This window comes from Nipponia nippon, unplaced genomic scaffold (assembly GCF_047370975.1).
Source record: "Nipponia nippon isolate SJK-2023a ecotype South Korea unplaced genomic scaffold, ASM4737097v1 scaffold_7, whole genome shotgun sequence".
Lineage (NCBI taxonomy): Eukaryota > Metazoa > Chordata > Aves > Pelecaniformes > Threskiornithidae > Nipponia > Nipponia nippon.
In genome coordinates, this window is record NW_028262391.1 from 13,293,949 (window position 1) to 13,321,175 (window position 27,227).

At 44.4% G+C, this 27,227-nt stretch overlaps 1 protein-coding gene across 1 annotated transcript; it reads left to right on the plus strand.

Annotated features, from left to right (window-relative positions):
* Positions 1-219: 219 nt before the first annotated feature.
* Positions 220-27,014, plus strand: LOC148050827 (uncharacterized). Its single transcript, XM_087740524.1, has 4 exons — positions 220-264; positions 13,443-13,552; positions 20,912-20,996; positions 26,006-27,014. Exons 2-4 carry the CDS (start codon positions 13,470-13,472, stop codon positions 26,174-26,176), a joined length of 339 nt encoding a protein of 112 aa, XP_087596650.1. The 5' UTR covers positions 220-264; positions 13,443-13,469; the 3' UTR covers positions 26,177-27,014.
* Positions 27,015-27,227: the final 213 nt, after the last annotated feature.

Below are 27,227 nucleotides of genomic sequence, written 5' to 3' on the forward strand. Positions count from 1 at the left end.
AAGCACCCGGCTGTGTTTCCCAGCTGAGGCCTGTGAGCAATTGCGGGATGATAAATGACTTTCAGCTGGACTGCATTAGCCATGGGTGGTGCTGCCCGGAGAGATGGCTGCAGGGAGCAGCAGCTCTATTTAAGGCAGTCTCTGCCAGCTGCCTCTGGGCTATCAGCAGTGGGAGCAGCTGGGCCAGGCTGGGATCTTGGGTGCTCTCCTGTGGGCTGAGGTTCCCGGGAGAGCTGTGCCTGTGCTGGAAAAGCCTTCCTGACTGTAAGTGCAAGGGTTCACTCACCTTCCCTCCCCCACCTCTTCTTCCCTTTCCTTCATTCCACAGGAAAGCAATCATAGTATCAAGTGTTTTCTAATAACTTTTTAGGTTGATGACTAATTTTTCAGCCATGCTGAATGAAGGGTAATAGTCAGATATTAAGCCCTGCTATGAAATAGGTGTCCAAGTGAGAAAAGCATCAGGGAAGCTGTGCAAGAGAGGGAGGCTTTTAAAATATCCCAGTTTCAGGAAAGCCTCTGTTCAGAGCTTGTGCACCTGGGAGGCTGAAACCAATCCATCGCCAGGTAGAAACCCATAAGAAAATGAGCTTTGGTGGAGTTAATGTTTGTGGCCTTGCTTTGCTGGCTATGGGAGGGAGACCTAAGTAGTTTTCTCTTAAAACCCCCATCATACCCTGGGGAAGGATATTAGATTTCAATCTAGGCTTTGCAGACGGGCCCGAAATGAACTCAAGGACTTGTGAAAAACACGAGGAAGTCAGATGTGGGTTTGGATCCCAAAATTCCTGTTCCTAACAAGGAGCCATCTGAGTGCTGCTTTGGAGGCTTTCAGCCCTGAATTGCTAGACTCCTTGTGGTGTCCCCGTTTATGGTGCATTGTGGCTCCGAGGCACTTTGTAGGGCAGGACAAGCTCACTGCTTTAGGCTTGCAGTCCCCATTTGGGGACTGTAAGCTCCAGGCAGACCTGTGCTGTGCCTTCCCTGCTCTCCAGCTGCAGTCTTCCTTGAAGATTTAGGATAGTGGGGAGGACTGAGCAAGAACAGGATGAAATCAGCTTTTTGTGTAAATCAGCTGATGTGCGGTATAAAATACAGGTCTAGGTTTTGAACCTAGAATTTTCTTTAATAACCAACCAGGGTCAGTGAATGTAAAACCCCGTCCAGAGCTTTTTACTGTGTTAGTCATAGCTTGAATCCTTTATGTTCCCTCTTCTAATGGCAAGTATTATCCAGCATGCCTTGTTACAGTATGGTCTTTGGAGGGTGTGGAAGCTAGTTATGATGGTAGCTGAATGCTGTTCCAGAGATCGCTGCTACAATTCACAGCCAATAATAGGAGCCACAGCCAGACAGATAATAGAACTGACTGAGATCCATTTATTGCTAAGAGACTGTCTGAATATTTGTACATAGCCTGACCCACTCCACCCTCCTTCATGACATTTCCCAGGAAAGGGGGTGGGGGGGAAACAAAACAAAACACAAGCCTAGGGTAGAATGGGGAGGAAGGGAGAGATTTGCAGACTCCGATGCATTCATAGCTTTTTTTTTTTATGGACCTTGTCATAATTGAGCCATAATGGTGTAGATTGCTAACGTATTCACTGCCTGCTTATACAAGTGGAGGTGTGGGACGACCACAGGGAGCAAGTGGTGGACTAGGATGGGAGCTGACCCCAGCCTGTCTGAAACCTAAACTAACATCTGATCACAAAGCCATCTTTTCTCACAGGTAAACGAGCAGCATGATGGAAGGTTTCAGTGATGGGTTGCAGGCAAAACCGAAGTCAGGCCTAATAGAAGTAGGCAGGCTAGGAAATCTTGACCTAATTCAGAGCAGCGTAGTTCATTGCCACTTGAAATTTTCTTGGTCTTCACATGCTTGTTAGGCTGCTTAGGCCTTGCAGAAGCTGTCTGGAGAGGCAATTGTGTGCCAAAATGTATATCTGTCATTCCATTTACTTGGTGTTTTTGGTGTTTGACTGACCCTTCCCTTCCCTTTCCCTGTCTGGGAAGCGTTGGCAGCTTTTAAGGAGCAGAAGGGGATTTTTTTTCTTGCTTTCCAGAGAATTTTCTAATGTGGTGTTTGTGTGTGTGGGAAGTAAAATACCTGTAGTTTCTATTCCCGATGGTTGCACCTTGTCTTTCAAGAGGGCCCATGACTGTGCTAGGTCCTCTCTTATGCCTGGTGCTGGCTCTGTCTGTTCAGAGTCGGCTGTTTCTAGGATGCTCTTGGTGAGGAGCAAGGAACAGGCAATGACAAAGTCCAACCCAGCAACAAAGACAATACTGATGATGCCACCTCTACCCAGCAACAAAGGCAATACTGATGATGCCACCTCTTCCTACTTCTTTTTCAAGGTGATGGAGGGTAGAGAAGTTATGCTGTAGAGCTCCTAGCTCTGGAGAAGGACTGTGGTTTGGTAGGTTGGGGAGAGCAGCTTTGGTGTAGTTAGGTGATGGTCACTGCCAACTCCTCACAGCAAGCCTGGCCGTGCTAATGGAGGAACTGAGACTCTGATGGAAGTGGATGACGTGCTGTGAGATGGCTCCCTACCTGCCTGCTGAGTGATAACTGGCTGTCCTCCCCAACTGGCTTGGTTTCCTGGCCCCCTCTGTCAGCACGTGTTTGGATGCTGCTAGTAAGTAAATCCAGCCTGGCCCCCACCTTACCCTTTGTTTTGAAACACTTTGTTCGTGGTGTTGAGCGCATGTCTGGGAGCCCATGATCTGAGGCACTCATGGCTCCCAGATGTTAGAGTTGCTCAGCTGGCATGGAGTCCTTGCCAAGCTGGTGTTCTGTGACCATTTAATTTTATGGTCCACATTTATTTTTTTTTGCTTTCATCCCAGAGGTTCTAAGGCCTTTCCTTTACTGAACAGACAGTTCATTAGCAGGGCTTCTTTTTTCTGTGGTCCTTAGAAGGTCCTTTGTTCTGTTCAGTAGTGATTTAGGTTAGACTTGTGCTAAGGAGGAAAAAGTTCACTCTGTTTTGATGTGCCAACATGTTCAGATGCAAGTCTGTTTTCACCCCCAGATCTGCATCATGTGCTGTCAGTTGGTGATAGCAAGCATGCAGGTGAAGGGGATAAGGGCTTTGATTGCAAACCAGGGCTCCTGGGCTCTGTTCTTGGCTTTGAACTGGTGTGTGTCATTGGACAACTTGTGTTACCTTTCTCTGTCATCAGGTCTGTGAGCTGCTTTGGGCAGGGACCACCTCTGTGTGCTTTTGAGTGACTAGTCAGGGCTGACAGATGCTACCTGTGATGGACAGTGAGGGAGTAACAAGAGCTTTTACCTGCACCTCTCTGAATGGGGGAGGTGTGTATGGACAGTGGCAAATCAAGCAACTGAGTGTTCACTCATCCCTGGATACAGCAGGTATACAATGCTGGGGAGTCCCGATCTCCCCTGTGCTACTCTAATAAGGGTGCCAGATACAAGACCACAAATTAGAAGTCCCCATTGTAGGCTTCTTCTCCCACCCATCCCTTCTTTCACATTGTCTTTGGAGACCAGAAATCTGTAATATGAGGTATTGTACAAATCCGTAGCATAGCTCTGCAAAATTCCCAGTATCTTGAGTAGATTTTAATGAAGGCATGTTGTTTTCTAGCTGGTTGGAAGAGATCTTTGTCTTGGAGAGCCTTTCTTCTTGTGAGACTTCCCCTGGGAGGTTATGTGGAATAAGGCTTCTGCTAGCAGCAAATACTGGTCCTGAAGCATTTCCTGAAGCTTTTGTGGAAGGAGGAGGGATGGGATTTCTCTTCTACGCTGAAAGTAAATGCCAGCATTTTATGACCCCTCAGTTGGCCCTTTCAGCCAAAAGATCCCACCAATGCTCTGGGAAGCATTTGGTGTTTGGGTTTTGGGTTTGTTTTTTTTCCAGATCGTGTAGGAAGGGCCACTTTGAGACAACAGGGTAGATGTTAAGAAAACTGGACTCACTCTGATATTAAGAAATATGTTCATCACAAAAGACACAGGTAAATTCCAGGCTAGATTTGGACTTTTCTAAGATGTTCTGTTACCCTAACTGAAATCTACAGTTTAGATAGTGGACCTTCCCTGACTTCAAGATTAATTTATTGCATTCCTTCACATACAGTTCGGCTCACTTATCAAAAGTCTTTCAGAGTTCTCACAACTCTTAATTTTAGGTCAAACAGGCATATATGTTAAGGGAAAAGGAATGTCTTGAACTGTGCTCAAAAACAATGACTATATAGTTTAAATATCACTTTGGAGAAAAGAATTTATATCCCAGAGGAATGAGTTCTAGCAACTCCAGCATTGACGCTGCGCATGACAAAGTATTACTAAGATGTTTTTCAAAGACTGTACTGAGGCTCTCTGGAGATTAGCCCTTTCCTTACCATCTTTCAGAATGATGGTGGACAAAATTTTTCCATACTAGGAGTTGGTCAGTGGTCAGTCTTCACCACAGTGTCTGCATGAAATTACTGTGACTTGTGCTCCCAAATCACTGAGGCATTTTGGAAATGTTACTGTTGGGCACTTGAATCTAGACTCAGGAGGAGCTTTAAGGGAAGAAAAAAGAACCCTATTTTCTTTAAAGCTTAGGAGCTGGCAGAGTTTGAGGTTGCCTAACCCTCAAACAGATGGCTGGAGCTCAGACTGTGCTTTCCTAGTGGCCAGGAAGACTTGAGCTCTAACTGTAGTTGTGGCTATAAATAAGTTGTGGACCACAGGCAAATTCTTGTGCCTTGCTTCTTCCCTTGCAGAATGGGTGAACTGGTTCTTAGAAAATGCAGCTGGTCCATCCTGCATGCCAGGGGTTGTCAGGATGTGTGTGTCCTAGCTGCTCCTGTGGTGATCCCTTTTTATCAGATTCTGAGTTTCTCAAAGAAACAAGGGAGAAGTCTGCTGGGGTAAGCAAAGGGCATCTTCCTATATGGTTTTTCAGTTCAGCCCTGAAGTAGCATGAAACAACCACGCCTTGATGCAGATTAGTTTTCCTGACAAAAGGAGCGATTTCTTTTTTAACACTGATAGATATGCTTAAATCCTTCTTCATGCATGAAATCCTTTCTTGAACCATACCTTGCTTCTGCTCACCCTGTATAGTCAACATATACTGCTACAAGAGTGAAGTGAGAGTGTATCGGCATCACCATCACAAATACAAAACTAGGAAAAAATCCTGGTTGAAATCCAAGACCTGAGCATGAACTTGCCTGCAGAAATGATCCAAAAATGCTTTGTAAAATATGGCTGCCTGGAGAGTTGGACATGACCACCCGGGAACTCCCTTGGGTTTTATGCCCAAGTTCCTAACTACAAAGCTTTTCACTTGCATTGTCTACCAAATGCATGTGTAGTTCAAAACTGAAGTATCTGAAAATCATCTCCTCTAATTTTGTTGGCCTGAAAGTAGGGATCTGTGTTCCTTTTGTTCTAGATCTGATAAATGTCTCAAACATGAAGAATAAGCAGAAAGTTATAATAAGGCATGCATGATGAATTCCAAACATCATTGTGCTTTGCCTTCCACCATCAATATAATAGCTATAGACTAGTACTTAGACTATAACGCATCAATTTGAATTTGTACTTTTGTATGTCCACAATGATACATAGTCAGTGCATGAGGAATCAAAGCCTATGACCACTCTTCCACTCTGGTGTCGCAGGTTTAATGGACAGTTAAGGAACACTTTTAGAGGGTCTTTTCTCTCTTCTGCCTGTCCATTTAGATCAAGCCCAAGACAGCAGATGGAAAGCCATCACTGTCCAGTGACCTGAGCAAGAGAAGCTGGAGAGTGTGACTTATGAGTAAACAGCAAGAAAAATAGTCTATGATCAAAGCCTGCCTGAGTGGTCCTATGGTGGAACCCTCTTGAATACCAGTGCTCTGAGGTAATGCTACTTGTCTGTGCAACAGGGTCTAGTGTGACCCACTGAGCCGCTTGTCCCCAGACTCTGGTCTGGTTCAGGTTTGCCCCTCGTTATGTTCTCCAGTTTTCAGCTGTGACTGGTCTGGGCACTGATGTGCTTTGCTGCTCAAATCCTGCTGAACATCTCTTTATACTGGAAGAGGCAACCATAATTCTCCTGAACCTACAGCACAGTCAGAACCTACAGCACAGTGAAGCTGTTACACCTACCTCTAAAGGACAGATAACTTTTACTGTATACTGACTTCAGCCTCTGCTTCAAATCTGGGCTAGGTGATTTGGTTTGGTTTGCTGTAGTACTGGAGATATCTCACAGAGGTCTTGGGATGAATCTTATTGTTTACTATGTACATCTATAAGTAATAAGAGGTATTGCCTATAACTGTACAGATTAAAAGGGAATATCACAGCTTTTTGCCTAAGAATACAATCTACTCTCCAGTTTGTCAGGCCAGGAAAAGATTTCATGACCCTGGGCAGGAGGTCTAAACTTACTTTGTCTCTCTGCTGCTGCTGTTAGGGAGGGACAGGTTTAATAGACCATCGCTCTGATCTGTTTGGCACTTCTGACTTCCTATGCCTCCCCAGAGAGTAAACTTCAGGTTTGGTCCTCAGCTGAAAAACTACAGTGAGGGTCTCTTATTACAAGCTTTGAGATTGATCAGCTACTAACTCTAAAGAAAGCCCAAGCCAAGGAAAATCAGAAGGCTGCTAGCCAGAAAATATCCCTGGATAGGAAAGGAACTTTCCAGAGTGTAGTTTCAGATCCTCAGCTTGTATTAATGGACCTGATTCTGTGTTTTGGGGAGTTGTATGCTTGAAAATAAACTCAAGTGTAAAGGAGAGAAAGAATTTAGTCATGGTAGCTTAAATTCTCTTCTTTTGAACCATGTGAAATGTCAGGAGAACAGAAAGCTCTCCTGGGGGTAATTCCATCCGAGACTCTAGCTGCTGCTGAATTAACAAAGTCCCCAAGTAGTCTGATACCACAGGATGCAGATGTTTTAATTCTGGCAAGTAACATGAAACTGCAGGCCAAGACTATGTTAAAATTTTCTTTTTTTCATACATATTGCTTTTTTTAAAAAAAAAAAGTTAAATGCTCACCCAGATGATAAGCCTTGTTTAGAAATGTGAATGAGTGTAAGTTCTCCTGCTGGCTTGGTAATTTGGTAGATGTTAACACAATGTAAATACAGTACAAATACAGTTTGGCATGGTGTTTATAAGGGCATATGGGATCTATCATTTTTATGCAACCTAGTACTGGGTTAGTGCTTCTGAAGAGCTTCTGCTTTGATTGTGTGAGCTAGACTATAGTGGGAATGAATTATAAAGAGGAGCAAAATGTGCATGTCTTGTAAAGATAACAACATTGAAAGACCCAGATAGATAGGTAAATGCTGTTCAAAGCCAATACAAAAAAAGAGCAAATCTAAGGTCAGATGGCAAAATCTTTGAAATGCAGGACTGAGTGTTTCTCCTCCTGTTCACAGGAAGACTTGAGAATATTTGCCTGTCATGCCATAGGGGGACCAATCATTGATACTGCTTGTCAGCCTAGACCTGTTCTGGCCCAGAAGAGAGGTGGGTTGCCAGCTACAGATCCTACAATGAGCCCATGTGTTAATTGCTAGTGATTTGCTTGTGTAGCAGAAATGTTGGACATTGTTGCCAGCCAGAAAAAAAACACTAGGAATGTGAGTATGAAATGCACTGCCTGAATCAATGAATCAAATTTGCCACAATCTTAATTTACTGCATATGGGATGTTTAGACCAGCAGGGTCTTCCTAACCTTTGCTAATATAACATGTTGCAGAACATCTCTCTGTATCCCATGACAAAAGATGAGTGTATGTATGCAAGGCAGAATGCCAGCAAAGGCTTCCCAGTGCTGCTGTAAGGGTGTTTGCCAGGAGAGAATGGATGGATGCCACTGAGGATGTACCAGGCCCCAAACTGCAGGGCAGGGAAAAGACAAACAAGTTATTTACATAACGGTTGCTGCAAACTGACTTGAAGATTCCTTCCTGTCCCCAAATCTGGCAATTGGTCTAACTTTGCATGGGTGAGGACAAACAAACCAACTGTGCATGTGGGAGGCTTCTCAGTGCTGGAAGAAATCCTGGCACACACTCCTCACCTGCTCATCTGCACCAAAGGCTGATCTCTGCTCCTTCTGTCCAAGGTGAAATGCTTTGGGTGCCCAAGCTCATTGGTCAGAAGGAGAAAAACATCTTCTCTTGTGGCCTATACCGCAGTTGGAGCAAGTCAGAGAAAAGTCCATTATTCTGTCTCTTGCCTGCAAGGGACAAGAGAGCATCATTAGGAAGGGTGACAACACAGGGTTTTCATTAGGCAAAAGGAAGGTTTCATGCAGAGCCAAGTTACTTTCATTGCTATGGAGGCTTCATGGCACTCTGCTTCTTGGGTGTGGGCTCAGTCCCCCCATTGAGACTTGTTTATTCCAGAGCTCAGTAGGTTTCTGGGAAGTGCTGTAATAGCTGGGAGGAGATCCCATGGAGAGGGTGGATTCTCTCGGACACATGCTGTTTAACAATGCCACTGTCTGCGGAGGAACAGAAAATAAACAATGCAAAATCCCTGCCGTAAACCATGCAGTGTGCACAAACACTAGAATATGAATAGCCTCTCAGAAGATGGCTAGTGCCAAGCAGCTTTGCTGCTATTGTTTATTGTGGCAGAGGAACTAGAACCATCTCTTCAAAATAGGCCAATATTGCCCATTCATAATGGGTTAATGGTTTCTGCAACTGAAACTGAAGTATGATGGTTCCTGGTGAAGTGGGGGAAACATCTGTAGAAAGCAAGTTTGGAAGCAGTAAAAACTGCAATGAATTAATTTCATTTTATCCAGACAGGGAGAGCTAAGGGCCCTGTTTGAGTAGCTGTTGCAATTGCATGGAATAAAAGCTGAGGGATTGTCTTTGAGGACTGATTGTCTAAGCACCAGGTGAAAGAAGCAGGTGAAAGCAGTCAGATGGGTGGGAGCAATGTGTAGCTGGAGTGGCTCTGAAGGTGTCACTGAGCAGTGTGAGTGGCTCTGTGGGGTAAATCAGATGGGGGTGAGAACATAACATCACTGCTATCTGCATTTCCAGGGGGTTTTATTTTGGATTAGCTCTGCTTTGGAGGACCAGTCCTTAGGATTAGATGTTGGTGGTTGGAATGCATTTGGTATGCTCTGGCATGTATCTCCCAGTCTAGCTTCATCTGAAAGGAGTCCACGTTGTGTACTCTAAGATCACCCTGTGATGTGAACCAAAGTGCAGTAAGTGGGGACAATTGGGAGATCTGCTTCTAAAGCACCCTGCTTATCTGAATTTGGATGCTTGTGTAGATATGCTCTAGGCATGCTAATGTATCTCTGAAGATGGAAGTAGCTCCTGGAGCATGCTGGCTGCATATCTGTAAAGCCCAAGAACATGTGTTTGGGCTGAGAGGGTGCCTTGATCCTGCCAATTGTCTCCTGCGTGTTTATTCTTTTCATGTAGGTCACTTGAGAGAAGATTGTTTTATTCTTCCATCCACAAGTTGTGGGCAACCTGTGGGGAATCTGGGGAATCTATGGTTTTTGGAAAGCATCTCCCTGAGCCTTTGACGTGGCCACTGAGACTTATATGTGGACTCTGGGGGAGGACTCCAGCTCTTTAGTGGTGAGCCTGTGCATACTCAGTGCCTAGGTGGTGGTGGTGACTCTTATTTACCCTATACTCATCCATCCCAACCATTTGCAAGGTCACTTCATGCTGAGAGGAGAGAAGCAACTACTGTGTCTTTCTGAGTGAACTGGAGACAAGGGCTTTCCCCAGAGGAGCAAGGTCACTCTAAAATAAGATAAACAACACCTATGCTAATTGCAGTGGAAAACTGAGAGCAGCTTGTGCTGGGCTGCTGTGTGCTGTCCCTGAGTAGGGATTTAGTAGAGCAGGTGGGTTCCAGAAGGGCTCTGGAAAAAAAGATGATGCTCAGAAGGGAACAGTGTCTTCTGCACTTGGGGGCAGTTTCCAGGCATGGTTTTTTTGAGATGCATTTTAAGAGCTGCTGTGGGGTGGGGAGCTGTGAGATTGAGAGCCCTGTTTTCTATTCACAAATGCATCCTGTAGTGAAGATCAAGTCTATCTGCTCTCATGTTTTGGTTTTGTTTTTTTTCTAATGTGAGACCCACCCAGGGTCATATATGTAGGAGACATGGATGGTATGTGATAGGAGAGAGGCTGCAATCTGCAGCTGACTCTCCAGCAGAGTTTTGGGTACTTGGAGCATTCCCAGCTGCAGCATCTCCTGCTCCAGCCCTGTGGGCCAGTGCAGCCGAGAACAGCACAGGGTAAGTGGTGTGTCTGGGACACAGAGCTGGGTGGTGCCTTGGTATTGTGTTGTACTTAGGTGAGATGTGACAGGCTGGACATTCAGCACCTCCTGCCCCGGTTACTGACATGGTCAGGAAAGAATAGCCACTAAAGGGACACTGAGAGGTGAGTGAAACGCAATGCTTTTCCCTGAACAGCAGCAATGTAGACCAGCCCTTCTGCATCAGTGGGTAGTAAGTACAGTGCTGTGGCTCCCCGCAAATATCCAGCAGGGCCAGGTTCTAAACTTGGCTATAAGAAGCTCTCAAAGCTTAGTGCTACACCTTAGAGTGCTTCTGGTCCTCCCTAGCAGCAGGCACTGTAATGATTAAAGCTCTGAGAGTGACAATATAAAAGCCTGCTGCTGCTGCAGGTGATTGGAGCTATTCCTTAGTCAGGCATTGACATTTACAACCTGGTGCAGGGTTACACTTCTGCCAGTGAGTCCCAGCGAGCATTATCCCAAGGCACATAAATGCCATCCAGTTGCTGCCAGGGTTCATGCCATTCTTGCCAAACCATGTCTGTATTGTCTCCATTGCAAACCAAGTCTTGAAAAGAGCCAGAATCATAAGGACTCTTTTGGACCTGACCTGCAAGCATGGGAATCAATTCTGTTTGTCCTGCAAGCTCTGCAGCAATGAAGAAAGCAAATACCAGCCTGGAAATGGTTTGTCTTGACTCTTTGATCTTGCTAGAGTGCAGACTAATACTGCTTGCCTTGGTGCAGTTGTGCTCTGAGCTTTCTACCAAGGACAACCATCCATGTATATAAAGCAAGCCATAGTAAGCCAGAGCAATGTGCTAGACAAGCTTTTGAAAGCTCAAGAACTAAAGAGGTCTGGATGGATGAGAGAATCAAAAATCTTTGAAGGATTATTTGGCCTTACAGAACAGACCAAATTCTAGTTATTTTAGGAGTAGATATTTCCAATTTATTCTTTTAGGTACCCCTTCAATGAGTTATTAAGCACTCCTGACAGTCTGCTGCACAGAATACCTTGCAGAATTAGGGAAATTTTATCTCTTCTCAAACACCAGGGAGGTGAGACATGGAGACTAAAATCCACATCCTCAATAATTTGCACTGGAAACTGGTGGAGATAGCAGGATTTCCCTAGGGTTAGGGTTAAGCTGATTGACTTTTCTGGTATATAGGCATGTAATTGATTATCTTGGAGGCTCTGGGTCTGAGCACTTTCCTTAGATCATGTCTGTAGGGGAGGATGGAAATTAGCCGGTGTCTCCTGAGCCACAATCTTCCCTCGCCTGAGTCACTGCCAGTGCCCATGATGGTGTTTCTTAGTCTTGCCTCTGAATCAGCTGATTTAAGCTTTGTGGGAGCCAGGTGGGAAAATGCTCCGATTTTGGTAAAGTTATTACAGGCCTCTCCTTTCAGATGTGAAACACAAGATCCTTCTCTTATTTTTCCTGTTATCGCCTCATTTTCAGCTGCGTGGTTTGGAGAGCCCAGGCCAGCCTTGCCTCTCCTTGCCTAACCTCTCACAAACAGCCATGAATTTTTTGTAAAGGGCCCTGGCTTGGTCTGCCAGCACTCCTTAATTTTGCCTTTCCTTCTTGCAAGCCACACTGAAGCAGTGCTTTGCTATTCTCTGAGAGGGAGAAAAAAAGTAGGTCATGGTGTCATGTAAGGCAGCTGAGCGCTAACATGGAGCCAGGCGAGCAGAGCAAAAAAACCTGTTGGATTGGAGGAGATGAATGACCAGCTGTGCGGGATAAACAGGGATGAAAGCATTGATTAGGGAGAGCCCTGGGAAGCGCGGGAGCCCGGGGCGCGGCGGCGGCGGCGCTGCCTGCCTGTCCCGCTCCCGCTGCCGGCGGGCGAGCGGGGCTGTAGGCTTCTACTGCGGCTGGTCAATGCGCCCTCTCCTGGCACAGGTGAGTCCTATTCCTTCTCCCTTTGAAAAACCTCTCTTTGCTCTTGCAAGCAATGGTGGTGCCTTTTTTTCATGGTTTTCTTCCCTCCTCTGCAGTTCAGCCCGAATAGCCAATGCAGAAAGCATGAGACACGCATGGAAAATCACTCTCAGCAGTCCAAAAAACCTTGGTTGCAAATAATTTTATTTTTTTTTACCCCCTCAATTTTATAGGTTTGAGTCCTCTGGTTTACTTCATTTGTGGTTTACATCTTGCAGAATGAACATATGAAAAAGGGAAGGGGGTTTTATGCCCTCCAGCTCTCTTGACTCTCACCCAGCATTACTCACTGGGCCTGGAATAGATCTGTTTGAAAGATGGATGCAAGCCTTGCCTTATCTCTGAGGCAGGATTTCAAGCCATCCTAGTGTTTAAGGAGAGAGATTCAGGTCTGGAGATGTGGCTTATCCCTGTAAGCACCCCTTAATTTGGGGTACTGTTTACAATTTGGTGTGGATGGTGATCTCTGCTGCTTGCTTAATTTAGAATTTTAGCCTATTTAAAAAAAAAAAAGGGTGGGAGGCAATCTTAAAAGACAAAAGCATTTCAAAGCAATGCCTGCTGAGAGTTTGGGGTGCTAATCTTCTTGCTGTATTACTGTAGGCATAGTGATTGTTTTTCATTTTTGCCAGCCTGTTTATGGCATTGCTATTGTCACTCAAGACAAATTCACTTTGAATTTGTCCTGGGTCAACACATGCTGCAGGGCTCCCAGTCCTTCAAAGCACATGCAGCAAAGATATCATCACTTGCCTCTTCACCAGGTCAAAACTCCCAGCCTCAGAAGTGGGGTGGAAATGACCCTGGATTAAGGAAGGCTCAAACTGTCGAAGCCTAGAAAGGAAGGTCCTCTTTGAATTCGGAGGGCTTGACTGTCTCTGTAGTCCTGTTCACAGGAACCCAAAGTTTTCTCTGGAGGGCTGATATTTAAATCCTGCTCTTAGCTGCTGTCCTCCAAATGTAAAAGCCTCTTTGGCAACTTGGAGAAAACCTTCCCTTGCACCCAGGTACTGAGGGATCTAGCTGTCAAGTTTTGCAAGCTGAAATCCTCTTGTTTTTTCACTCTTTACAGGTAACAAGTAAGGCTGGTGGAACAGAATTGGGCAGCCTCCTGGCACTGTCAGCATCTGCTGCCTAAGCTGCACAAAACTAGTGCTAAAGTCCTGTGTCTGAAAGATTCCTGAAACCTCCATCTTTTGCTGTTCTTCAGCCAACTTACTTCTGCAAATGCTTGGAAATGCTGGTGAATGGTGGAAGCAGCAGTCTCCAGTCTACCCAGGGTTTTTTTTGTGCTGCTGGCTCTGTGGAAGAGATTTTAAGGTTAGTTTTAAATTAGTTCTGTCTAGAAAAAGCAGGGTTCAGGAGGATGGCATTAGCTAATATACACAGGCCAGAGATCTGCAGGCAGCCTGTATCTGGTGGTTGAGCTGAACCATGACATGCAGAAAGCTCTCCTGTCCAGAGTGAGAGTCTCGGAAGTGCCAAGGGCCAATTACCCCTTCCCTGTTAAAAACAAGCGTTCTGTTTACTGTTTGAACTGGCTGACTTAAAATTCCAGCTTTAGTCTGTGCTTTTAAAAGTTCTTGATTCCAAGGATCTTTGAATACTGTGTAGGCATTAATGAGCCTTGATGATGCCCCTAGAAGGCTGATTGGTAAGTAAGATTACTCTTGCTTCAGTAAAGGGGGCACAGGAGGCGAGGGGATGTGGCTGCCCATCTCTGTCCCTGTGCTGGTGTTCCTGGCTTCTGCTGCCATGCTTGATGCATGTGACAACTTTGTGCCTCCCCCTGCCCCCCCCCTCCCCCCCAAGATGGCACTGCTTGTCCTTGAGTTAACAGCCTGATTTATTAAGGAAACTGAATCAGCACGTGGTGCTCACCCATGTAGGCTGCTGCTGCTGCTTCTCCTATCCACTAGATGTGAGCTTGGAAAATAGTTTGAAACAGAAGCATAAAATGGACTTTGAAATGCATTAGTTCAGCTGGAGTTTCCAGAACCTGTGTGTGTATTTTGCAAGCAGAATATACCAACTTTAAACTTGCAGTATTTAGAAGCACAATGTGGTTATGTGGCTGGTCCAGCCCTCATGAGACAGAGATGGGAATGGTGGTGGTTGGGGTAGTGAGTGGGGTGAAGGGAGCCTTTTGGAAGCAGCAGTAGATGAAATGATATCAAAGCAGAGGTGGTGTTCATATTGCTTCCTCAAAGGTCTTTAAGTCTTATATTATCTGTCCCTAATTATTTCCAAGGTTATAAATCCAATCAAAATACCGAAAGGAGTTCACCCAGAACCAAGAACTGTGTTTGAATGTTCATTCTAGTACCTTCCGTTATTAATCAAATATGTCTAAAAGACTGGATGATGCCACTTTTTGTTTCTCATCTTCTGTTCCTGGTGATCAGGAGTTTTTCTGATATTCAGGGTTTCAGCATTTCACAGGGCTCTTGTACCAAATCATCTCTCTACTCATTTCTTTCTTCCCTTACTCTTTAAATGTCAGGAGTTGCAACAAAGCCTGCTGTCAGCTGTTGGATTGGATTCTAAATATTGACCAGCATCCAAATTTTGCAATTGGTTCCATTTATTACAATGGGTGGAACTAATTCTCTGGATCCAAGTACAATTAGATGAATCTAGATCATAATTCTGAGCGTTGCACCCAAAAAATATGAAGTGTTTCCCTTTGTCTTGTAGTTCTATTGAATAACAATGGTCAAGTACTAGCTTTTGCTGTTCAACATCTATTACAAGACACCTCAAAGGCCAATGAAGCCTGTAAAGAAGGAGCATGACAACCTGTGAGGGAACAGCATGTCTTCACAAGCTTGCAGAACCAAAGTGGTGGAGGAAGGTGTAAATATATGCCTCAGGGAACTTGCAGACAATCCCCTTTTTTATTTTTGCCTAATACCCTGGCTTTTGTATTTCAACCCACACTGGATTGTTTTGATTACCTGTGTTGACTCTACCTGTTGAAGTGCATGGCAATGACTTTGTGCTTTTTTTTCTCTAGACAGCAGCTTAACCATTGCTTTCTCCTGCAGAAGTGGTGCAGGACCTGTGTAGTACCTTGTCAGTGTCAGGATGCCTCTGAGGCCACTACTTCTATGCTGATATGGAAAGAATAAAAGGCTGCTTAATATCTGCAATGAGTCTGGGTTTGGTGCTCTCCCTCCTGAGAGATGGCTCCTCTGTCAACAACCCCAGCACAAACTGGAAAACAATGCTGCTGTCTCTGTAGAAAAAGAGCTTAACTCTGTAGGAAAAGAGCTTAACTCTGTCCCAATAGCATCACTCTTTCAACATGAAGCTGAAATTTTGAGTAGCCTAGAACTTTTAGGTTAGTTGCTGTTCTGCTAAAATACAAACCTGAGCTCATGAGTGACCCTATGGTGAGACTGCTGAATGACTTATTTGCTTTTCGGGACTGATTCATAAAATAGGCCCAGAGGAAACAGCTGGCAACACATGCTATTCATAATAATGCCTCCAGAGAATAGCTCATTTCTTTTTCTCTTCCTATGGTTTTGTCAGCCTTCAGTGTACTTAAAAAAAAAAAAAAAAAAGCCTGGCACAGAGAGTACAGATAAGTCAATGAAAGGATGAAGAGACTTTTTTTTTCTCTTAAACAAAGGATGATGATGACTTCTAATGAAATCCTCTTTTAAATTGGGATTCTATTTAACATCCCGTACTGTAGTTTTGAAGACCTTTGCCTGCTTGCTCTAGATCTTGAAGAATAAAAGATAATAATATATGGAGCTGGTATGCAGCTGCAGGAAAATGAACAAATCTTAAATTTATGAAGAACTATGAGTACTCATGTCGTGTCAGGAGAGTCAGCTGTAATTCTTTTACTCTACGCAGTCCTGGGAAAACAGCTGGAACATTGTGTACAATTTGTTGGGTACACTTCAGGGAAAATGTGGACAATGGGGAGATGCCAAAGGAGAACAGGGTGAACAACTGTAGATCTTGAAAGCATAACCTCAAAATAAGGAGGGGGAAAAAGCTGACTAAACTGGAACTAAAATAAAGCAAGTGCAATGGAACTTTCAAAATATGTAGAAAGACTCATGCAGAGAGGGGGGAAAAGACACCGTTCTCCATAGCAATAGAGATAGGATGGGAAATAATGCAGTTAAACTGTAACAAGAAAGAGCCAGGCTGGACACTTTCTAGTGGTAAAGATATTGATGCAGGGGTTCCTGGTCACTAGAGGTTTTTAAGACTAGGTTAACCAAACATGTTAAAAATAACATACCTCATGCTCAGTTACCAGAAGTGACCAATGTTTGCTTAGGACATTTTCTAATAACTGTCTAATGCATCCTTAGAACTTTTTGAGTTGTGGGAAACTTATTCCCACTATCTTTGCAAACCTTAAGCCTTAGAATAGAGAAATAAGCTTTATTTTAACTACCTCCTCTGACTTCAGCAAATTTTGGATTGTTTGCAGATACTACAGAGACAGTAAACCAGGTAGAGATGTCTGAGGAGTTGATGCCTGAGACCTGAGCTGAGGCTGCTTTGAAATAATGTAAGAGGAAGCCAAGTTACTTAGTCAAAATGTAATTCTCATGGTGTTTAGTCCACATTAACCCCAGAGGGAAATGTTAGCTGGTTTTCCCAACACTGATGCTTATTAGACCACGAAGTAATTTTCCCTCTGGGAGATATTTAGAAGTGAATTGGACAAAGTGCTGGAAAATGTAGGGTCCTGTACACTTTGGAGACAACAAGTTCCATACAGTCAGGGCATCCAAACTGGGTTCAGTTTCCTATTTTGTCACTGATTTACTGTGTACTTGTGTTGATTTTATTTTGAGAGCTACCTTTGGGAAGAGCAAGAAGTGCTGAGATACTTAGGACCTAGTTTTACTGCTGCTTTCTGGTTTCAAGTTCGTGTTTCAGATATACCGTGTGTGTGCCATTTAGCAACAGTGGAGCTAGAGCAATAGACTTAAGCACATAAATACCTGTGTTTGGAAGTTAGTAGTTAGTCTATCACAAAACTGTGGGCCAGCAATTAGTCGCAGGTGCTCAGGCAAAGTTCTTATATGTCAGCTGACTCCCTGCTGTTTTGCTTTTAGAGGGCAGCATGACATCTGTAACAGCTGTATAGGGGGTTATGTCCATCATGCAGCCATAGAGGCAGCAGTGTAATGAGAATGGCGCATTTTCTTGCATATTGGCCTCCAACTCAAAAAAAGTAGGTCTCAAACTCCTCCTCTTTGCTCAGAAGGGAGTAATACCTGGTTTTTTGCATTACCTATAGAGATATTTCTTCAGGAACTTACCCAGAGCCCTGCTCCAAGAGCATTTTTCCAAGTGGCACAATAGGCATGCAGTTTGGTATGATCTGGCTCCATTTTTAATGTTTTCCAGAGAATAGCTTAAAATTGATTGGCGTTTTTGTGTTCCTTATTGTTCTCGTGTCAACTACTACACTCTGAAGCGCACTGTTTTGATTATTGGCACAGCTAACAAAGCAATACCACTTACTTTGCTGTTAGCATGTCCTTTCCAGATTGCAACCAAGGAGCAGGATTGCAGGCTTGCCTTGACTTCTGAGTGTGCACCCAAATGTAGTTGAACTCTGAAGACATTTAAAGAGGGGGTCTAGATATATATATCAAAAAGATTGTTGTAACACTCCAAATACTCCTGAATCAGTCACTCAAAATGAGAGGTCAGAATTTAGGTTGATAGTGGGATTTTTTTTGCATATGGCTGAGGATAAATTGTAAATGGCTCTGAAAGGACTCTAAACAGTAGGAAAATTATGTAACCTGGTTTATTCTGGTGTTCCCATTTGGGAAACGCAAAGCTGTGGTACCCACCAGAGAGCCTTTTCTGTTGTTTCCTAGGTTTGCAGATCCACTGCTTCTGGGTATTCAAATTCTTTGCCTGCTTTTGGCTATCTTGTTTTTTATCCTAGCTTCTCACAGCTCCATTAGACTCTGGTTTGGGTCTAATCAATCCTTACAGTTCTTCAACTTTTGGCTGTCTGTCTTACAAATTTGTAATGCAGGGATATAAGAAGCTCCAGGAGGTTTTCTAGCTCAGTGTGACACCATATCAATATTAACATCTGAATGTGTGACCTTGTTAGCTCAGTATACACCGGGTAGGTATTTTTCTTCTAACTGTCCAATGCATTACTTATTATTAAAGAGATGTGCTGTATAAAACAGTACCATTAAATTTCTCACAGCTGGAAGCCTTACTGTAATGTTAACTTACACACCATAGGATTTGGGGAAAACTTCAGCCAAGGCTTAGAATAAAATTCTGGATGCAAATGATCCTTTAGCTTGGTGCTAATGTTGTGTGACACCCCATAGCCATTGTATCAATAGCTCATGAACAGAATTCTGAATTTGTGTACTAAGCACAACCACCTTTTTGGTGTCATGGTTTGTTTCTTATGGGACTTGCTAGAAGCCAAGCTAAGCCTACTATTTCCAAAGCCATCAGGCAGAAATTAATGAATCAACAGAGTAAATAATCCACTGCTTATTTCCTGAAACAAAGAGCACCTGTAATGTAGAAGGGATAGCTGCCTGGCAGGAGGCTGGTGGTTCTTTTAGACATATAGGAATGTTGCGACTGGGTAGAGAGCTAGGAACAAGTGGATACACAGAGCCAAGCGTAAGCGTGGTTTGGGCTATGAGACCTTTTTGTCAGGTGTTGGTGCCTGACAAATGCCTCTTTCAGTTCCTTGATAATAAGCCCATGTTTGTGTGGGATGTGACCTCAGGGGAGGTTAACACTTCTCCTAGTGAAGAAAGCCAAGTCACACTCCTTTCAGTCTTGGATGTTTGCTGTTGCTTGCAAGGCTGTTTGTATTTGCGTTGTCCTTTAGGTGTGATGCCTGCAAGGTGGGAATTGCCTTAAGCTTGGTTTGTCTGGTGAGAGAAGGGAGGCCTGTTTGTCAAGTATGTTCTCTTCTGAACTTCAGCTTTTGCCAAGTTGCCAATTCAGGCTGAAGAGGCAGGTGTGAAGTGAGGTGAGCTACAAAAAAAAATCCACCCCAACAGCAACAAAAAAAACCCCAACAAAACCAAAACACATGGAGCAGGCTTGTGATGGGGGAGGAGAAGGTTTTCTGCCAAGCCTGGGTGGTGTAGAAGGCAATGAGGGTCTGGACCTGCTTCTCCAACCCAGGGTATTGCTGAGGCCCTGCATGTGCCTCTTGGCAATACTGTGGCAGGTAGCTGCAGGCCAGGGCCTCTCATGTAGGAGGCCACTGGCTATGCCTAGGGTGGGAGAGGCTGCTTTTCTCCTTGTCTTTAGGGATTTAGTCTGCCTACAGCAGAACAGATAATGTGGGAGCTGCATAACCAGCTGCCACACACGAGCCCTTCCTCTCTGAGCAGGCTGCCAGACTGGAGCTTTCTTGTTAAATGGGCATTAAGGTCACCCTTGAAATCAATTTCACGCTTGAACTGCAGCCCTTGCATTTGCAAGGTATTGCTGCTTTGCAGTACCTCAAGGAGCACCCATGGACACAGGCATCTTTAATGTTGACATTGCACAGTGTTGGCATAAGAGAAGTGCTTTCCCTTCTTGCAGACTTTACTTTAGCAATACCGGGGCTGAATCAACTTTATGTGTTTGAGTGGATTTGAGAGGAGGGTTCTCTAAGTGCCAGTTCCTCTTTTGGGGAAGTGGAAGTTGCTTAAACAACTGATGACTCAGTTTCTCTGGCTGTAGGATGCAGATGAGAAATGTTGGCTTTCTAGATAATGAATGGTATTTTTCAGTTTGGGACATGGTTTAAAAAATGCGAGTGTTAAAAACAGTGGTATGAAGGTCAACGGGCAAACTCATATTCAGTCTTTGACTCTTCATAAGATGGCATAGCCATGCAGTCATCTTCAGTCTGATGGTACAGAAGGTGGCAATGAGGTTTCTGCTCATGTGCTGTTGAACAGCAAGAAGGATGAGCACAGAATTACTTCTTCCACAGACGTTTTTCATACACAATGCTGTAAAGAGGAACTCTGGGAGATAAGGAAATACAGATAAAGTGCTCACAAATCTTCCAGTGATGTCTTGGGAGTCACTGTAGCATGACACAGACTTAGAAACGTTTGGGTGGTGATAGCTGAATTAGAGTGGGGAAGTGGCTTTTACTTTCTAGCAGGATATGGATTCTCTGTGGCAAGGTCTTTGCTCCACTTGTGTAATACTGACTCCCTTTTAAGACTTTGCATTTGATGGCAGTCTTCAACAAAAGCTGAAGTAGGTGAGGCTCTCTGAACAGAAATTTTGGATAAGATCGCAGAGGAATAAGCAGAGTTAGTTCCAGTGAGGCCCTTCCCAACACTGTGGCACATAGTTGGGCTCAGTGGTGAATTCTCACAACAAATCATGGAATACTTGGCAAGATGCCATACAGAGCTGCTCTGTGAGTGACCTTGCTATGCTACCCACTGATGCCAAACCATGAGTGGGGTTTATTGGATGGGAGAGGGAGGTAATGCGGAAGAGGGATGTTTGCCCATTGGCCTGCTATTGGTCGTGGAATGCTGACGGGTGACTGCCAAGGTTACATGGGAAAGTATTTTATTTATCATTTAAGCAGATAAATTATTGCTGTGTCTTACCAAAATGGTGTTTCATTTTTGCACTTTTTTCCTGAATAAAGCTGTCCTTGTTTCCTACCAGGCTCTGCATTGGCATGTGGAGGAACAGTACTTGGCTAATGATGCTGGAGATTAAGGAAATGCAGCTGTCCCAGAAGAACAAGCAAGTATATGGGGATGGTGACCATGGTGCTCTGTACTTCTAAGAGGGAACTTGTGTGAATCCATACATTATGGATGCTGGCATCTCCTGACAAAGGGTTTATAAACCCTAGTGGTCATCTTGATGGCAAGGATTCATTCTCATTGGTCTGCCAGCAGCATTGGCTGCTTCCAAAGTTATGCATGTTTTCCCTTGTAAATATTTCCAGTGAGCTGTTTTCCGAGGACCATTTTCCCTACCATCACCTTCCATCCTTCCTGTCTGCATAGCTCTTTTTTTAGACCAAGAGAGGGGAGAGGATGTTTGTAGCAATCAGTGCCACAAACATGCCCTGTATACTTATTTTGGAAGATTAACAACTCTCCCCATCAATCTGTAGAGTGACTACCTCTCCCGATGTCTTCCTGCTTTGTCCCCAGGAATAAGACTTGTCTTTCACCTGGCTACTCTGTGCAGCTAAGGAGAGAGGAAACAGAAGTTGGAGCAAGGATTCACTATGAATCATGACTCCTTGCTTCCCCACCTTAGCTCATCCTAGAGCTGCCTGGAGGCTGCTCTGGCTTAACACTGCCGGCAACATTACACTCCTGCCGCTTTTCTTCCTTGCCCTGGCTTGCCCTCTGTTAGGGAAGCTGCCAGGAATCCCCTGCTATGTATGCAATTGCGGGGGTGATACAAGCACAGCTTTGTGTTCAACATGGCATTTAGAAGCTGTTTTCCCATTGCTGATGATCAGAGCAACATCTGTCTCTTTGTTTACAAGGATGCAATTGTAAGATGATCAGAAAAGCTGGGTTTCTGTGGCTGCCACTTATTATAACTACTGAAATGCATTCCTGCACCAGCAGGAAGAATCTCATAATATATAGACAGACCTTCTAATCTGTTCTGCATTAGCAAATGATGGAGACAGTCCAAGCAGTGATAATGAAAGCTAGCCTGATAGAAGGCTGTCAAGATCTTTTTAGCTAGAGCTTGGTGATTCAAGTTGGGCTGAATGCTGTCCTGCTTAACTCTTATGCACTGGGGTTTGACCTGGGTGGGGACTGCAGATCCCTGCATGCACTGTTACTAGCCCTGCCTGGGCTAGTTGACAGGCATGCTTGGCTGGGCTGTTCCAGGGATGCTTTCTTCAGTGTGATGCTGGCCATAAAAGGTGGTATCTTCAGCACTAGTCCCAGGTGTTGTCCCTAGTACTAGGGTGAGAGCCACTAGCTTTGAACTTAGTTTGAGCACATGCACGTTCAGGGAGATGCTGAAGCACATGCATGTAGTTGAGTCATGCATGAGAACTGCTTGTCTCAAGGAGCCACTTGTGATTGCGTCTTTGGGGGCACCTGGGTTTGGTGTATCTCTGACTGAGGCCGCTTTCATGTTCTGTTACTTGCCTGTGTCTGGGCACAATCCATGACTTCTGTAACTCTTTCTCAAAGTGGCACCTCTTCTTTCCCACTTGCTGTTCCCCATGGGGATCCTTGTTCTGCTGGTGGTTGCCTGGTTTCTGTGCTGCTTTTTTCAGCTCCTTAGCTCTGTGGCCTCTCCCTTGCACAGAGGGATAAGGGTTATGCTGGTGGGTTTCCTTGAGGAGCAGAGACTGGATAAAGGGAAAAAATTTTCAGGCCTCTTGTCCTTTAATGTGCCTGGACAGAGTTCAATTGTGTTGCGTCTGTGGGACATCTGAGTCCACTTTGCATGGCTGTTTCCATGGGCTTAGAGCTCTTTACATGGCTTCCCCTTTTCAGCCTTATGATCTTGCATCTATCCTACTGTTTCTGTCTTCATCTATTGCTTTCTGGTGTGTGAGAACAGTGTCTAGCTCTTCAAGAGCTCTACCCCACACTTAACAGATAAAAAGAAGGCTAAGATGGCATTTTGGGCTGATGATGTTCCCAGGACTAGAGCAGTTGACCCACGGCTGGCCATTTTTCACCTGAGGAAGCACATAGGCATGTCTCGGTAACCCTATGATAACTACAGAACAAGTGACGTAAACCAAAAAAGATGGAGAGCCTTTTCCTGCAGAAAGACAACTTGCCCCTATAATGATGCAAGGGCAGCAAGCAGAGATGGATTGCCCAGATGTTTTGCTATCTTTCAAAGTAAATGTATATATGCTTAGGGTGTTGATTGCAGAAAGCTCTGTTTTCTTGTCAGTGGAGTAACTTTTATGTGTCTGTGTCAGTTCTTCAGGAAGTATCGTGTCAGTGGGAGTGTAGAGTCTCCTGATCTTTTAACTCTTTGACCTTACTTAAATTCTCTGAGTTCTCAGCAAACTAAGATTAATTGAATGGCTTTAGACATTCAATGGGAGCTCATGCTGCAGTGACCTTACCGATTGCCACTGACAAAAGTGGGAAGAATAGTAATTTTGAGCTTCTACAGAAGCAGCTTTTCATCACTGTGTTGGAGACAGATCCCATGGGTAAGGAACATGATGGTGTGCAGAAGAAGGTGCTGTTATTTTCAGCACTTTTGGAGGTTTGACTTGCAAATGGAGATATTTGGAAAAAAATAGCAATTAGTTGACACTAGATGGAGAAACATAGTTGTTGGCCTCTTTTAAAGGTGTTCATTTCCAGTGCAAAGGCTGTACTGTAGTTCGAAGTGTCTTTTCTGTGGCCTGCTTTGTTTAAGAGAAGGAAGTACTGGCTAAGGACAAGGTGGGGTGTTTGGACAGAATGCTAGGCTGGAGCTCAGGACATATTAGCTGGATTTTTTTCGTAGACTACCAATGACACATATGACCACAGGCAAGCCATTAAATGTGTCTGTGACCTTGTCTTTATCTTATTTACTTGAATCTCGAGCTCTTTGGAACAGAGTCTGCCCTTGTTGAATGTTTGCAGAGCGTAGTGCAGTGAACCTGCTTTCTGGGCCAAACCTTTGGACACTGGTGTTATACAAGCAGTAGATCATGATCACCTGCTTCAACTGTGTCATTAGTCTGCAGAAATCCATAACTTCTGCTGAAGCTTCCTTTGCACTAGTTTCACCAGCTGTGTGTTTGGAAGGACTGTGTGCCTAGACATTGGCAGAGGCACTGACAGTCTGCATCCCATTATCTTTTAAGTATTTGCGCACTTCCTTTTAATGTGCATGGCCAGTGCTGGCTGCCTTTTGCCACTATCATAAGCAAAGCAGTCGTTGCTCATCTAGGTAATGTGTTGTGTCCTTACAAAGTCATTGGCGCAGATTTCCCTGGCACTGGGTTTTACCTTGGTGCCAGATCCCCTCTGTCACCTCAGTGGGTTGCGGTGACACTCAGCAGTAATGCTCTCAGCTATGCCGATTCCTCTGGGGTATGCCCTTATAAGTCTTACTGCAAGCTGCTGGGAGCAAGCAATGATCACCATCACTTATACTACATTTCTCTAAAACTATTCCTCCTGTCTACCTTTTTCTGCCAATCTATTTCTGTCTCCCTTGCCTATCTAGACTATAAACCCTTGGAGAAAGGGGTTAGCCGTGTTACTTCTGCTGTACTCAGTCATAGCTTGTCACTTGGTGGGGAATAGCCCCTAAACATTCACTCACAGGACAGATTTGATTATATTAGGCAGGTCTAATTATAGGCCAGCTAAGATCTCAGGTGCAGCCTCTAAGCACAATACTAATATACATAATAATTTGGGTAGCTGCATATGTTCTGAGACCTCATAATTACCAGAGGTGGACCAGGTCATATTCTGGCTTTCCCTGAGATTACATTTTGATAGATGCAATGGGGATGTCTGCAGTGTGCTTGCCCTATTAAAATTGCTTCTATTATGAGATTTCCCACTTGGAGAAGTGATTACAGGTGCAATCCCATATAACACCAGTTTACACTCTCCTGATCCTACAGTAGATATCCTGTTATGGGCCCAAGAGTGCTAAAACTTATTTCCACAGATTTTTGCTTCCCAGGCTCCTCAGTAAAACAGCAACACAAATACCTGCTGCTCTGATGTTTTACTCTGTGCAGTACAAACTCAGCATTAGCTGACTGGCTACTGTATTTACCAACACTGATTCTGGAGTGGCATACAGTCTGGCAAAATCCAAATTCGCAGCAGCCCAGCACTGAGTATGCAACAACTGCTGGATCCCTGCAGTGGCCTAGGATAAATGATATCACTGGCAAAAATACCAACCAGGGCAGAGAATGAGAGCTGGTGTCAGGGGACTCACTTCTACCTCAGTCTGTGGGTGGCCATAAAGGATCAAGAAGTTATGCTGACAGAGCAAGTAAAATTCATCTTGTGCATGCTAGGGAAGTTGCTGTCTCAGACTAGGACATCAAAGTTCAGTTTTGCCATTCCAGGTGAATGAAAGAGTAGACTTGCCCCCTCTCTCTGTTCCTTGGCTAAGGCTATGACAGCTGTGTTGTGCTGATGCCTACCAGAGGAGTATTAAAACTGCCTCTCCTAGACGTTCTGATGTGTATTTTAGCTTCTTCCATTCTAAATGTGCCTAAAGCACATCCAAAGTACTGGATGTCCTGACACATGTCTCCACCTCTGGCTGGAATTATGTTGCAGAACAACGTTTACTTGTGAGGGATAAAGCAGGACAGCCTTTCTGGTTACCGCTGAGAATTGAGTTTAGGTGTGCAGACTCTGATGACCCAAGCTGAATGTTGGCCAAGGACATGAAGGTTAACAGTCCTGTTTTTGGGTAAAGTGGTATAATACCTTTAATGACCAGAGGAACTTAGGTTTCTTTCTCATAAACTGTTATCATAAGAGGTTTTTTTTAATGCTGTTCTTAGGTTTGCAATGAGAGGCAAAGGGAGAGCACCATCTTAAGTGGAGGCTCCTGGGGAGTAGAAAGAAGGCACTTTTCTCAAAACCCTGACATGTGGCACACGCCCATAACCCTCCACCCAGCTCATGCCAGCAATACAGATGTTCCCTGCTGGCATTTCCCCGTCTTTCATTGTCAGTTGATCTTACTAAGTCTTGTTTCAGCACTGTAGTTGCATTTTTCCCACAGCTTCTCTCAAACTTAGTTTTTAACTGTGTTCTGCTTCAGCCTGCAGGGCTGGCTGTGAAGAGAGGCCCCTTCAGCACTGGGAGAGCTCCAGCAGGGCATTCAGCAGGCTCTGTGCTGTTCAGCACGAGGTCTGCAGGGATCACAACTTCAGGCGGTGTTGATGCGAAACATCCGATGTTATCTGGCAGATGGGAGATGTTTACTAGTTAGTTTGCCTTAAACAGATTTTAAGTAATTCTGTTCAGATTAGGGTTTACGCTCGGCCGAGCTCCATACTGAGTTTCTGAGTCAAGCTGAAGTATTGGATTTTGATCGGTGATAGTGATGTTTTTTCTTGACTGGGCACACCTCTGTGGTCAGATGCATCCTCCCCAGCTGTGCTCTGAGCAAGCAGGGCCTATGCCCAGTCCAAGCCTCATTATCATGGGCAAGTTTCCTGCACTTTGCTCAGAGACTTTCTGAATAGGGATTGCATTTTGCCTTACATCTGCACTTCACTGCATTGAGTGCAGTATGGACCTGTCCTTAAAAGAGAAGGATCTGGTTCTATATGGAAGAATCCTTTAACAAAGTCATTTAACAAAAATGAGAATAGCGGAGGATTTGCAGGATAGATAAACCCTTATCCCAGAAGCTAAAGGCAAGATCATAGAAAACATGAAGTGGTGAATAAGAGCAGGCAACAACAACTTCAGATACTGTGCATAGGTAGAGCACACTTACTTTTGGCCCTTGTCATGTATTTGGAGCAAAAGTTCCTTTCTGTCCATGTGAAACAGAATGCTGTGAGGTTTTAAGTTCTCCATGTGACCAGATGGGGTTTACCGCAACAATAGGGTTTCTGTTTGGTTTTGGGAAGGGCAGCAGTTTTGCTGGCATTACACAAGGCTATGTGTGATAAAATAAGGAACCTTCGTTCTCCAACTCTTCTGATTTATGAAACTGCTGGAAATCAAAACTCCATTGCCATTTGTGTAATTTTTTTATTCCTCCAAACTGTACTGGATGTTCTTCACATATTAATTTGTGGATTACAGAATGTTCTAGGCAAAACATCAGTGGGACAGTAAAATGTTAATGCAAGAGTTCAGCTAACATAAAATAAAACCACAGTGTTCTTCTATCCTGCTTAATAATGATTCGAGTGAAATGGGGACAGTTGTGTGGTCTAGTGGCTAGTGAGGGGTGTGGTCCTCTGGATTCCTGGAGCTGCTTCCCAGCTCTTTCCCATGCTGGGTGACCTTAAACGAGTTTACCCCTT

Excerpts from the sequence above, each read along its gene's own strand:
- LOC148050827 (XM_087740524.1), top strand. The coding sequence starts at position 13,470 with ATGCTGGTGAATGGTGGAAGCAGCAGTCTCCAGTCTACCCAGGGTTTT. Across the intron at positions 13,553-20,911 it reads TCTGTGGAAGAGATTTTAAG|GCTCTGCATTGGCATGTGGA; the intron begins GTTAGTTTTAAA and ends GTTTCCTACCAG. Across the intron at positions 20,997-26,005 it reads TGTCCCAGAAGAACAAGCAA|CCTGCAGGGCTGGCTGTGAA; the intron begins GTATATGGGGAT and ends GTTCTGCTTCAG.